This window comes from Athene cunicularia (assembly GCF_003259725.1).
Source record: "Athene cunicularia isolate RWA chromosome 1 unlocalized genomic scaffold, athCun1 chr1_part1, whole genome shotgun sequence".
Classification (NCBI taxonomy): Eukaryota; Metazoa; Chordata; class Aves; order Strigiformes; family Strigidae; genus Athene; species Athene cunicularia.
Genome location: NW_020799091.1, coordinates 120,399,735 through 120,412,927, shown reverse-complemented (window position 1 = coordinate 120,412,927; position 13,193 = coordinate 120,399,735). Strand labels below are relative to the sequence as shown.

The 13,193-nt window shown below is 40.7% G+C and overlaps 3 protein-coding genes and 1 long non-coding RNA gene across 4 annotated transcripts in view; 2 read left to right on the top strand and 2 right to left on the bottom strand.

Annotated features, from left to right (window-relative positions):
- Positions 1-552, bottom strand: part of SFT2D2 (SFT2 domain containing 2) — a 10,503-nt gene extending 9,951 nt beyond the window's left edge. The window contains exon 1 of the mRNA XM_026846949.1: positions 547-552. Within this exon, the coding sequence (XP_026702750.1) occupies positions 547-552 (6 nt within the window). The remainder of the gene's footprint in view (positions 1-546) is intronic.
- A 1-nt stretch (position 553) lies between these two features.
- On the top strand, positions 554-2,028 carry LOC113477733. Its single transcript, XR_003397956.1, has 2 exons — positions 554-1,793; positions 1,866-2,028. It is a non-coding gene; the product is annotated as an uncharacterized LOC113477733 (long non-coding RNA).
- Positions 1,963-11,911, bottom strand: TIPRL (TOR signaling pathway regulator). Its single transcript, XM_026844269.1, has 7 exons — positions 11,659-11,911; positions 8,614-8,793; positions 7,693-7,792; positions 6,478-6,609; positions 5,999-6,094; positions 5,193-5,255; positions 1,963-3,587 (listed from the first exon to the last, which is right to left on the bottom strand). Exons 1-7 carry the CDS (start codon positions 11,757-11,759, stop codon positions 3,438-3,440), a joined length of 822 nt encoding a protein of 273 aa, XP_026700070.1. The 5' UTR covers positions 11,760-11,911; the 3' UTR covers positions 1,963-3,437.
- Positions 11,912-12,652: 741 nt separating this feature from the next.
- GPR161 (G protein-coupled receptor 161) overlaps positions 12,653-13,193 on the top strand; it is a 12,545-nt gene continuing 12,004 nt past the window's right edge. Inside the window, exon 1 of the mRNA XM_026844180.1 lies at positions 12,653-13,030. The gene's annotated coding sequence lies outside the window, so the exon portion shown is untranslated. The remainder of the gene's footprint in view (positions 13,031-13,193) is intronic.

Below are 13,193 nucleotides of genomic sequence, written 5' to 3'. Positions count from 1 at the left end.
GGGGAGGAAGGTGCAGGGAGGGGTGAGCTGGCCCCTGGGCCCCCCCCGGGCGCTCCAGCCGCCCCGCGAGAGCTCTGCTGGAGCCGGTGCACCGACCCCGGTACTGCGAACCGACCTCCGTACAACAGAGACTCCCGGGGATTACGGAAGAGCAGCCGAGCACCGATTACCGGCGCAGTCACTTAGAAGCTTGGTTTGGGATTTTAAGAGCCAGCAAACACGCCCACTTATCCCGGAGAGTCCGGTATTTCTTATTCTTCCGAGCCTCCACCACCCGATAGCTAAACTGTCCCAGTGTTTGCCAGACTTAGAGAACACAAGAGCCCACACTCTGCCGCTTTTCCTTCTCTCGTTCTATCCTACCTCCTCCCACCACTTTGGAGTCTACGACCTGTCAATAGTGACGCTTACAGAAATAGTAACAGAGATTTCATTTTCCTCCCACTAATTCAGCTCTTCCCTGCTCTGAAAAAGTCCCACCTTATTTCCATCACTAGCCAGAGTGGGCTGATGGCAGGCGAAGGGCACACGGACACAACATCTTACCCGCATGTAACATTCAGCATCACGAGTAGTTACTCCAGTTTATTTTGCTCAGATAAAAACAGAACTATAAAACGTTTGGTACATTTTATTTAGCAACATACAAGAAAGTATATAAACTGCCACGTATTAAACTTGCCACAGAACAGCTGGAGAATCACCCCACTCCCCTCCCCCTAAAATTATGTGTCCAAAGCGGTACTTTTCTGTGGAAAATGTGTACCAGAGAGCTTGCAGTACACCAGTTTATGTTGCTGCTTCTTGATAATTTGAGTGGTCTAAGAGAGTCACAAAGTGCTCCAAGTTTTAGTTTGTAGTAACTGCAACTTCCTAAACACATTATTGTGATTTCCCCAACGTGTGTGTTCCACTTAAATGCACAGCACCCAAAATAGATGGATATCACATATCTATATAGTCAGGATTCAAGTCCATTCAAGACAACTCTATCAACGGGTCACAAATTCGTATGTATGATGGACAAGATAAAATACACAGAATAAGCTAAACATGCAGAGCATCCCTTTCAATGTTAGGAGTCCATTCGGTGGGGTCCCCCCACTATACTTAAGCCCAATGGAGAATAATGTTAACATCACTGACTAACCTGAATCACAATTTTAATTAATGAATGCAAATATAGTTTCCTTCATGCCAGCACATCAACTCTCCTCTCAGTCACTACCAGCCTTAAAGTGTGTTTTTGTAAGCCTTTAAGGCATGTAAAATAATATATGCTTAGTGTAAAAGTGCCACGATTTACTTCTACCAGAAAAATATCTCTTCACCCTCATTTGTTGTTCCCTTCCTTTTTACTCTCCCCCCATATCCGTCTGTCACTGGAGCAGACCTAAATAATCCTGTTACTGAAAGAATTTTGGTCACTTCCATGCTGCATTCATTTGCAGCCCCTTTTTCATCCTGAGACTAAAATCTTTAGGAAACAAGTGCAGGAAGATGAAAAAAAAGCCAACAGAATTTAGGGCTCTAATGGCAAATACAGAGAACTTCACCTTTATATCAAAGTGGCTATAAATTCACTCACCCAGATCATGTCTGGCTGATGATAATTCCTTTCAGAGACTGATCAGTTTCAGTTTTCTTCACTCATTTTATCCTTATGGATCATAAGATCTTTTGCAGTAATAATCCTTTCCAAAGGATTCCAAAGATAAGGCTGAAGGTGTATTAAGGAAAAAAAATCTAATCAATAACTTTTTACAAAATAATCCTCACAGCCCCTCAGTGAGGTAGGCGTGTATTAACTCTCTTTTCTACATGCAAGGAATTGAGGCACAGAGAAGGGACTTCCCTGTCGTTAGAGTAAATCAGTGACACAGGAAAAACTGCAGATAGTTCCTGCCTTTTGACCTTATAATCAATTAATTAGACCAGGCTGCCTCCAAAGTGTTGTTTTTCTTAATAAAACAGTCACTTAGATGGCAGTAGACTTTTTTTCTAAAAACCCCAGGGTCTTCTCTAAGTGAATACCATTTCTCAAAAGACCCAATTAAATACCAGGGTTTTGAGATAGCTTGTTTCTATTAAGCCATGCAGTGTAAAGTATGAACACTTTTAAACAAAAACTCCAAGAAATTAGAACGTGTACCCATTCCTATCTGCCATCACCTTAAACCACAAGGCCTGCTTTTCACTACAGTCATTTGCTTCCTGCACTTCACTGACTGTTGAGCAGGAAACTTGAAGTCAAGTCTGTGTAGCTCCCCCATTCTTAGGACAAACCATTAACATAATTTGGGATTTTCAAAAGCAATACAAGAACTGAAAGTTTAAGCTACAAAGTGTTGAGTTAAAACCATGACTATACACATAATCACACTTCTATTAATAGCAGAATGTAAAGAACTGTAAAAATAAATCCAAACAATGTATCTGGAATACATGTTAGCATCCTTTTATGGCTATATAGGATCTTGGTTCTCAAACTGCAAATACCAGCATCCTTTAGGGAGTAGAGACTAAACACCCCTCTCTTCCCCAGCTTCAAGCTACTCTGAAATTGAGTAATTTGACTGTCAGGGCAGCATAACCATCACACATGTGCACCAACAGAAGGTCAGGACAGTACAAAGCATTTCCAATACAGTACAGGACTGTAGCAGCATACAGACCTCAAGCAATAGTCTCCAGAACTGTCTAGAGAAATCGGGCTGGCATCAGATTCAACTAGTATTTGTGAAGAGACTTACAAGCGTGTGTGTCTCAACCTCCAGCTTTTCTCCTGCTCTGGAGTTAATGCCGCACAAACAAGGTAATTTTACCTTTATATAGTGTCAAACAAGTGTGATCTTTTTTTCTCCTTAAACCTTTCTTCAGATGAAATTAATATTCTTAAGTTAGAGTCTGCATCAGAGACTCCAAAATGTAACTTAGTTGATTATCAGCTCACAGTAGAGGAAGCCAAGCAAAATGTGTAGTTTAGGACCAACAGCTCAAAATAAATGGAGGAAATTTGTTTATTTTTTTTACTGTGGATGATTTCTCAATAAAATCATGCCAATTTCATGACTCCAGTAGTCTCTTAATATCTGAAGCAGCAATAACAAAATCTTCATAGAAGTGTTTGTGGTGGAGGGTCCAGACAATACTGCTGCCTAACTGGTGAACTAAACAGAACCCAGACTCTTAATCATCAGAGTCTTTCTCCAGTGCCATTGAAAACTATAGCTCACCACCAGTCTATCATTAACTCCAGATACAGGTTAAAAAAATAAACAAAAAACACGGTTAGCAAAACCTGCTTGAAATGTTTTCTCTCAGGGCTACAGAAAAATTAGCCAAATTCTTTATTCCACTTGTAGTGAAACCTCCCCCCATGGCAACAGTTATGTGATCACATCTCCAGTCTACTTCAAGTCCATATAAAGTCACATTTATTTAGACTTAACACACATGGTTTCCAGTGATGCTTCTGGTTTAGGCTCCAGCTTCTCTGGGAATTCTAGTTTTTCACAGATTGTCTCCTTTATGGGTAGGTACTGAGAGATCTCGTTAGGTTCCGTGAACAGGGAAGGTGGGACGTGCTAAGAAGCAAAAATTTTACATTAAACAAGTGAATGAGGAGGGGAGGAAAAAAAAAGGTTTTCCAACCCCAAACTTTTACAGTCAATTAATCTATAATTTCTCTGATTTAAACACCTGAAGTCAGGTATGATTCTTAAAACTGATCTTGTAACTTTAAATGTACATATAGTCTTTACTCCTTGTGTGGATCAACAGGCTAAAGAAAGGTATTCAATGTCTTTAAACAGCAGATCCTAAGAGCACAAGAAAGAGACATTCACGAATAGCTACAATATTTAAAAAAAATGTATTTATCATTTGAATGCAACAGTCTTTTTGAGGTTCTAGTTCTAGATGAGACTAGGATAGCCACAAGGGATCCTATGCTTACTGTCTTCTAGCCATTGCAGTATATTCACTGGAGTTGCTCAGATTTAGCTACTGATAACTGATACACCTCGATATGTGTCTTAGTTTTAGGAAGTCCACCTCAGATATTTATAGGAAATACTAAAATTCATTATATTTTAATTTCATATTTGAAGAAATTATGTGGTTTCATTAAGTTAACCAGTATCTCTCTGGAGATTGCTGTAGACAACTTCATCACATACAGACATTTGATAAAAAAAAAACTCCAAACAATATATACTAAGCAAACCACCTTCAAACTTTATTCTTTAAGAAGTGGATCCAGAGCCATTCAAATGCGACCTGTATTTTGGCTACCCCTAACATGCGAGGAATCGTACTGGTCTTCCAATTATTTCAAGCCTAAGTGAAGCAGGAATCTTTTTTGCTTCACTTACACAAGCTGATCTAGAGAACTGAAAAACCATATGCATCTGCTCTCTATAACAGCGGGCAGCAAAAATTGTTTAAGTGTAAATGATAATTTTTAAACATGAGGTGAAGTAAAACCTAGATCACTGCTTTATATTTCAAAACCCACAAAACTATCAAAAAGCTCATGTCTGGATTTAGTCTTGTTTATAGGGATCACATATTGTTAAGAAATGACACAGTGCCCCTTTCCTCAACAAGAAAAGCATTTTGCAAAAATATTCCTTCAGAAGGTTAGTAACATATCATTCACTTTTTACAGGTGAAGTAAAAACAAGGGAGAAGGAAAGTAACAGGAGCACCCAAGATCAGGTGTTGGGTTAAGAATAAAAATCAACACCTCCAAGTGTGCCACAAATTATTCTGAGCCATTACCAGAGTTAAGGTGGGATATTAAACTTATCTGAGAAAAACTGAATTAATCAAACAGATTTTAACCCTTAATACTACTTGCAAGCATACAACCAGCCCTAAAATTTAGCATCATGGGACATGAACTACCTGATTTTGTGGCTGCACAGTTCTATAAAAAAAAAATCTTGTTAACCCAAAAGTAGAAAAAGTAACCCAATCCCCTATCTTGTCATGTGATCTGAGCATTTACAGATGTAAATCTGCCCTTAAATCACCAAAATAAATGTTGCATAGGCAGAAAGGCTTTTCCTCTGTATCAGTTCCAATCCTAACAAAGAATGACTTACTGACACAGGATTTTCTGTGTTGATCATAAAACAATTTTAAAAACTATAGAGAAGAAAAAAAACATTCAAAAAATGCAATACCTTTAAACTTGATATTTTGCTTTCTCTGGATGTATATTCTCGCAACATGTAGGACTTGTCAGCCTAATGGGAAAAAATGGCAAAAATTAATGACAAAATTATCATCTAGTATCAGTTCAAAATGCACATTTTAAATACACTGAATTTAGTAAGCATTTGAATTTGGTTGACCACAGATTTTCACCTGGAGCAGAAACATACATTCAAATTCACAAAGACAGAGAAAAATGTCCTTTTTCCCAAAAAATCACCTTTCTGCATGCATGCATGAAAAAAAATATTTCTATGTCTGAATATGCTTGTCAATCTTTACTCAGCTAGAACCCCACCATCAGTACAAACACAGCTAGACAGAATATGCAAACCACAACTGTGATGTTCTGTGTTATTTATGAGATAATAGAACTCAATGTAGTATGGACAGTTATTTGCAAGTTAAAACTTGCAGTCATGTATTAGACAAGCCAAAAAGCATTTACTCAGAGACAAGGATATGAACAGTATCACATCGTTTACTGTTGCCTGGTTTTCCTCTTGTACTTCCTCTCTAACCTGCGTCTGTCAAATGATGACTTCACAAGAGGGGCAGCCTCCTCTGCTCATTAAAACCTAGCCCCATGCCATCCAGCACTTGCTGCTACTTCAGCACCACCACAATAACAAAATACACTTGAAAGTTCAGTTCAGGTAACCTCTATGCCCCCAAACATCAGTATCAAATTACAGGAATATCAGCAGGTCTTCTCTGAAAATAACATGGCAAGGGAGAATCTGCAGAATGTTCATGATGGCAAATAAGGGTTTACCTCATGGTGAAGCCTTGTGTCATTCATCCTGATAAGAACCCCATCAACTCGCAAGAAAAACCTCAGTAGCACAAAAAAACTGGAAGGCATAACTCTCTGCAAAAATAAAGATGTTCCATTCAGCATATTACAAAGATTTGCACTTATCTACATCAGATATTCACAACAAAAGATAGCATGAGGAGCTTTCAGGAGTAATGTCAAAATTTGGGCTGTTGATATGCTACAGCTATCAGTGGGCAGCAAGGCAGACAGTGTCTGAAAAAAGATTCTTAGGCAGGATGAAGAAAGAGGGAAAAGATTGTTGCCTGAAGCAACTGACAGAAAGATGTCAAGACAATATTGTTTCCAGTATGAATCTAAGAGTGAGAATAAAGAACTTTGCATTTTAAACTTTAAATCCCAGAAGGAACGACATGTAAAAAGTGACTGGATGTTGGATACATTAGCCAACAGACACCAATCCTCTCAGTACTCACTATTTTTACACTCAAACTTGACACTCCATGATCATGAAGTTCATCTTCAAACAGAAGCACTTCTTCAAAAAACATAATTTGTTCTCTGGCTTTCAATTTCTCTGTATTTATGTGTTCTGTTGTAGGAATAACCTAAAGAAAAAGATGAAGAAGAGTTGGCACATTCATTTGTTGCCAAGCTACATACAGTTTGTCCAGATCTTTCAAATCCCACAATTGCTAGTTTTAGAAAGCAAAAAGCTTTTAGGGTACTAAGCTTAAAACATCCTGAATTTCTAAGGGAAAAAGTTGTAATTAAAACCTAAGCTTCCAAGAGAAAACATCAATCAAAGCAAAAACTAAGAGTTGAAAGTTCTGAATAAACTTCCCTCTGGGTGCAGCCTCAGTCGAGTTTCATCTGCAAACAATTCCACTCATTTTCTGCATTTCAAAACATCTGAAGGTGCCTTGTATTTAACATATAAATGGGAAGTTGTGGGTTATAAACAGTATTCCATGCCTTTAGTATCTCTAGCCCACTGCGAACCCTGAAAAGGATTCTGATAAAGCCTTTCCATGGAAATCAAGCACCTGTGTGTTTTCCATCTCATGGTCTCCATATACACTCACACACTTCCACTGCCAGAAGACTACGGGCCAACAAGACATTGATTATTTCTATGCTGCACTTGTAATCCAAGTGACCTATAACTAACACAATCCTAGTGAATTAATAGGTAGCAAGCAGTCTGTATATAGTAAATAGAAGCTGGGAACTTCAGTCTTATTTTAGAATAAATAAAGACAAAGGAGGGCCTGTGGGTTTAAATGAGGAGTTACTGTTGCAGAAAAACAAAACCATTGAAAGCAGTCAGATCTATGTATCTGTCGAGACAAACTGGCAAGCAACAGAGAGTAAAGGTACTAGAGAATTACACAGTTGATAGTTCTGCTGTGTTTGAGGAGCTCAGAGGGGCACCCAGCAAGTGCTGAAGATTCCCATGAATCTTACTCACTAAGAGACACAACAGCAGCCTTTGATGTAATCCTAAAATGTCTTTAAAAACCACAGCAGTTATTAAAATAAGCCATGATTTGATGAAGATAACATGCTGAGACACAAAATCCCAAACGGATACTGTGAAGTCAGAAACTATGAAGCAAAAAAAAAAAAAAGGTGTTTGTGTTTGACTGAAACAATATGCAATCAGCATTTAACAAGGAGAAAATGGTTACCTTTAAGGTTGCAGCATCTCCCAGCAATGTTCCTTTGTAGTCTGTTGTGTAAGTCCAATCATATGGCTTGACAACTTCCTTAGTGTGCTCAGTCTCACTCCTGAGGTGAAAAACAGCAATCTGTAGTATTTTTTAAAAAATTATAACCTCACATAACATTATGCATTACAATTCCCACGCTCTTGGAGAAAACCAGCAGCATTGTCTGTGCTGCGATGATGATGTCAAGACTTAATCATACAGTATTGCTTTTTTCACATCATCTGTTTCTATAATAAATTAGAAAACAGTTATGAGAATTCCTGTGCTAACACTATGACAGTCCTATGACTCAAAATAAAGACTTTAGTTCAATTTAGTTGTTGAAAAGTTTGTATTTCAAGATCATTTTTTCTTTAAGTAGGCAGAAAGCAATCTTCTGATAATACACAGCAGTCATTAACTCTGCTATTTGCCTTAGATTTCATGACCACTTCGGTTTCTCTCTGTTTTATTTCTAGGTGCTCTGCAACTAATTTGGTAAATACTAAGCAGTACAGGTAGTTCTCATGCATGTGAGTGTTCTGCTATATTCCTAAGGCTAAGAGTTTGAACATGTACAGCATTTTGCACTTTCAAACATTACACAGCACAACCTTGTAATGCTCTATGAGTCTGAAAAAACAGAAGCACATTAAGCCATGTTAAACTTGTAATTTATTTTAAGAAACCCAAGACACAACTGAAAAATGTAGTTGAGCCAGTCTAACAGCTAGGATGAGTGTGGCAAGAAAAAAGTCAAGTGACTTCTGTGATCACACACTGTATCCATGGTAAAAGGAAATGCAACATGTTCTTCAAGAGTTCAGTCTGTTTTTTTAACTACTTTAAGTTTCACATATAACACACCAGTACTTGCCCACTGGTGATAAAATACTGTACCTGCTCTCTTGCCACTCCTCTGCACAAGCCACTTTGATCATACCTTGACAATTATTGACACATTTTAAAGCATCTGTTGCATTGAACTCAATTCCAAAACCACGATCATGCTGTATTCTTAGGATATTATCTCCAAACATCATCTCTGGCAGGGAAGGCATGTGTAATTCATCAGCCAATCTGCACAGAAAAATAAAAGTCCCATGAAGAGAGATCACTCAGCTATAGTTCAGTGAAAACAGGCCTTGTTTTCAACTAAGTATTTTTTAGACCATGGTAATTTAGAAGACACATCATCAATACGTTCAGCAAAACTTTGTTGTTTTCCCAGTTTTATCACTTGACATGAATGGCAGATTCACTGATCCAAAGTCACTTTCCACTACAAAAGTATTTCTAAAACATTCCTTCTCCATCAGGCTCATACAAAAAGCTCATATGTGAGAAATTTAAAAAAAAAAATAATTTAAAAATCTCTCATAAGCTTTCAACCTGTTGTAGCAAATCCCTGGATGGTCCATGAGCTACTTCAGCAGGTGCCAGAAAGAAGTTTTAGGAATGAGCACTCATTGTCAGCGAGTTTAAATTCACTTCACAATGGTCCATACCTCCAAATTCTACAAAAAGGGGATGAGAACAACCCCGGCAGAGTATGTGAGAAGTGAAGACACTATAGTGCTCTAGTACTTTCCCAAGCTGGTTCAGAACACATACCAGTATTTACAACCTTAAGTATGAAAGCCACAGCCACAACTGAAAAAAGTATCGCAGGAACCAAATAAGCATGATCGCTGCAGAAAATCTCAAAATACCCCATTTCACATTTTCTTTTACATCAGTCTTTATACTTATTTATACATAGGTACATATACACATACACTACATATAAATACACACACATATAACACCACTTTACATATACATGGACCTTATTATCAAAAGACTTTACATACTTCCTTTCCTCCCTACCACTACCTGCTTTACTGATCAAGATTAAAAAGAAATATATGACATCTGGAGAGAAGAAAACATGAGGAAATATACTAATTATATAGAGGGGAGAAAAAAAAAAAGTGTCCCAAGCACAACTTTCACATTGATAACAAGGCATTCCTGAACAAAATTGGTTATTTCTGTAACCCTGCATACAAAAGAACAGTGTCCTAACCAAACTGAAACAAATCCAGAAAATTTGTATGTCTACAAAGTAAGATCCTATGTCTTTCCCAGAGGAGGCAGAATAACGTTATGAACTTTTCCATTTCATCAAGTGTAGGCTCCTTGACCTGCATAAGGCCAACTCCAGTATTGTTGTTCTTGGCTCTGTACATTTAATCCTTCACCTTTCCAGAGAGGTTGCTGAGAGATTTTTGTGATATACGGTTGCCAGAAATAAAACTCTGACAGATCCTAATGATGTTTCCAAAGCAATAAACAAAATCAAAATGCCAAGAGAAATACATTATAAAAGGAAGCGCAGTAAAAACACTGCAACTGCATAGTTCCTGACTCTTCAAATTCAAAGTGGAATAATGGTTTTGGGGATCTCATGCTAGGTACCAAGACCTACAGATAAATGGCTGATTTTGGACTTCTCTTCCTGACCCTGCAAAATCCTCTGTGTTCTTTCAAGCTTATGCTGTGGCTCTTGCAACTTTACTTTTCAGCCTTTTTCAACGTATTCTGAAAAAACATATGTCCCTCAAAACCATCTAAACAGATAAAGGTAACTTCCGAAAATTAAGAAGTGACTCTTTATTTTAAAATAGCTACAGTTAAAGAAACTGAATAGATCAGAAGATAAGTACAACAGGCAACTTGGCTTCTAGACAGGCACTTCAAGCGTCTCTTGTATTTACAGATAATGAAGAGAGTTGACATCCTCCTGATCTTAAGAATAAAAATTTTTAAGAGGTAGCATCCTACAAAGTAAGTCTTCACAAACATCCCATAAAAATCATACTCTCTAATAACAGCCCTCCTTCTGCAGGACACAGGTACAGCTTAGTTGGATGTTGAATCCTCATTACAACAAAATAACTGTGTCACAGGATTCAAGCTTTCTTACCTGTAATTGCTGAAGGACCACTAGTCAGAAGCAGTTTGAGAAGATTATTTTAGGCATTGAACATAGGATAAAGACGGAGGAAGGCACATAGTTTTTACCTGGTTTAAGGCAGATATCTATTTTTTAAAAAAATCAGTATTATGCTGTTATGTTAAAAAAATAACGTTTATATAGTTTACTGTAAAAAAAAAAAAAGGTAACATTTCAAGACATGAGATTTTATGAAACAAATTTGCCTCAGAAAAGTTAAAAGCAACACGAATAAAGATATTCTAACAAGACTAACAAAGTTTCATGCATGTATTCCAGAAACTGAAACCAAGAAGTATCTGTCAAACCTGAGTGCCACCAAGGTCAACTTTAGCACTACACAACTGAACTGCTCAGTTTCACATTAGCTAGTCTGAGTTAAGTACTCGATGCTGACACAGGAGCATTTTCTCCAATAGTGTGGCAGCAGGAGAAATTACTATTACAAGGAGAGAGCAAATAATAAATTTTTAATGAAAACCACTATCTTAAAATAGCCATTACCACGAAATGGCTTATGAGAGTCAGCAGACCACGTTTAAAATAGCTTTAATCACCGTTAAAATGTAATTAAGAAAAACAGGCTTATAATTAGCAGGCTACAATTGACAAAGATCCAGATCTCCAAAACCATTAGCAATTATTAAAACCAGAATTCTGGAAGCCATCCGTAACTTAAATCATCCCAGTTTCTCAAGTCAAAGAGGCGAGCTTACCCTCACACAAGTAATGAGGGAACAAACCACCACCCCCCCCCCTAACAGTGAGCTAAACAGCGTCTCCGCCGCCCAGGGAACGTTATTTTTGATCACGGCGCCCCGAGCGCCCCGGTGTCAGGGAGCGAGGTCCCAGCCCCGCGAAGGTTCCTCCCCGTACCGGAACGCCCTGGGGAGGGTCAGCGACCCGCAGAGGTCACACACATACCACTGGGCCCACACCCACCTCACCTCTCGGCCTGCGCCGACTTCATGATGTGGGTCCGGGCGGCGCTCAGCTTCCACGGCCCGAAGGTGAAGTCGCGCCGGCTGCTCTGGAAAACGGGGTGCATGGCGGAGGCGAGAGGCAGGCCCCGCCGAGGCGGAGAAGGTGAGAGGAGCCGGAAGGGGCGACTGAGCCCGGCGGAGCCTGCCCGGCCCAGCACCACCTCCCCACCGCAACCCCTGCACCCCTGACGGCAGCAGCAGCGGCACCGCCAGAGCCGCCTCAGGGAGTTTCCGCTTCCGGGGGCGCCGGTAGTGACGTATAAAGGGCGGCGTCGTGCCGGCGGCGAGACGGGGTGGTGGTGGGTTCTTGGTTCAATTGTGCATGTAGAGTTAGAGGGCGAGCTCACCCGAGTCCCCACTCCTGGGGAGATGGGCTGCAGCTGCCGGCGTAGAGCGTGTGTGTGTGCCCGGCGGGCGGCCGTGCCTGCAGCTGCGTCCCCGGTGGTACCTTCACCCGGTCCGAGAGCTCGCCGGGCCGCGGGGGTGCTAACGGGAGTCATGGGGAGCTCTGAAGCCCCGATGGTCCCGGGCTGGTCCTGCTGGCCAGGCTCGAAGGTTCTGTGAGCAGCACCCAGCGCCAACATACACCTTAACGTGGTTTTAGCTGTGTCACATGTAGGTGCATACAGCCATGTGGAAGCTCCTGCATTGGTTGGGTATCTTTTGCTATCCAAAGATAAATTTTCTAAAAACGTTAAAATATGATGGCATGATACGTTTAAAATCCTGTAGAAAAACGTCGGTAGAACTGGTTGAATGTGACACGTGATTTACTATTCCAGCACTGATGTCTAGGTGCTCCAGACACTTCTGCATCATCAAAAGGACAAACTTCCCTCAGAAGTTCCCTGAGCACGGGGACGCAACCTGCTGTCTGGCTCTGTTGGACGGGCCACGTGATGCCTGTGTCAAGACAAACACGCATTTCTTCCAAAGCACAGAGCAACCAAAATACAGCAAAGCTCAAGCTGGAGCAGATGTCCCCTGGGCAAGATTGAGGGACTTGCCAGGATCTGTGGTAGCTGAGAATTGGGGATGCACAAGCATTTAATCATCATTCACCCTTTGTGCTGTGCTCACCGGTGTCTTGTTCTGAAGTGGTGATGGGGAAGAACTCCCAGAGCCCACTCTGTGTTATTTTTAATAACATTTTGGGGTCTAGGAAATCTAGCAATTAGCATCAGCCCCCCTCTGCGACTGACCTGCACGATGTGCCGGGGCAAGCCACTTCACTCGATTCTCTGAAAAACGTATTTTCCCCGCTTTTGGCTGATTCCTACCTTTTCGGCGGAGGAGCGCTGCGAGGAGCCCTGCGGCCTCGGGGCGGGCCCGCGGGGTAGGTGCGGTGCCCCCCTTCAGCCGGGGTACGGCAGGGCTCTCCCCGCGGCAGCGGAGCGGCCCGGCTAGGGAAGCCGCCCGCCCTCCCCCCGTCCCGTTACGCCACGGCCAGGACCGGGGTGTCCGGGAGGCTCCGCGCAGTCTGAGACCGCTGGGGGGGG

Bases quoted from the DNA above. Each gene is read 5' to 3' on its own strand.
- TIPRL (XM_026844269.1), bottom strand. From the start codon at position 11,759: ATGCACCCCGTTTTCCAGAGCAGCCGGCGCGACTTCACCTTCGGGCCG. The intron at 8,794-11,658 runs GTGAGGTGGGTG...TTTTCTGTGCAG, and splicing joins AAGTCGGCGCAGGCCGAGAG to ATTGGCTGATGAATTACACA. The intron at 5,256-5,998 runs GTAAACCCTTAT...TTTTCCCATTAG, and splicing joins ACACAAGGCTTCACCATGAG to GCTGACAAGTCCTACATGTT.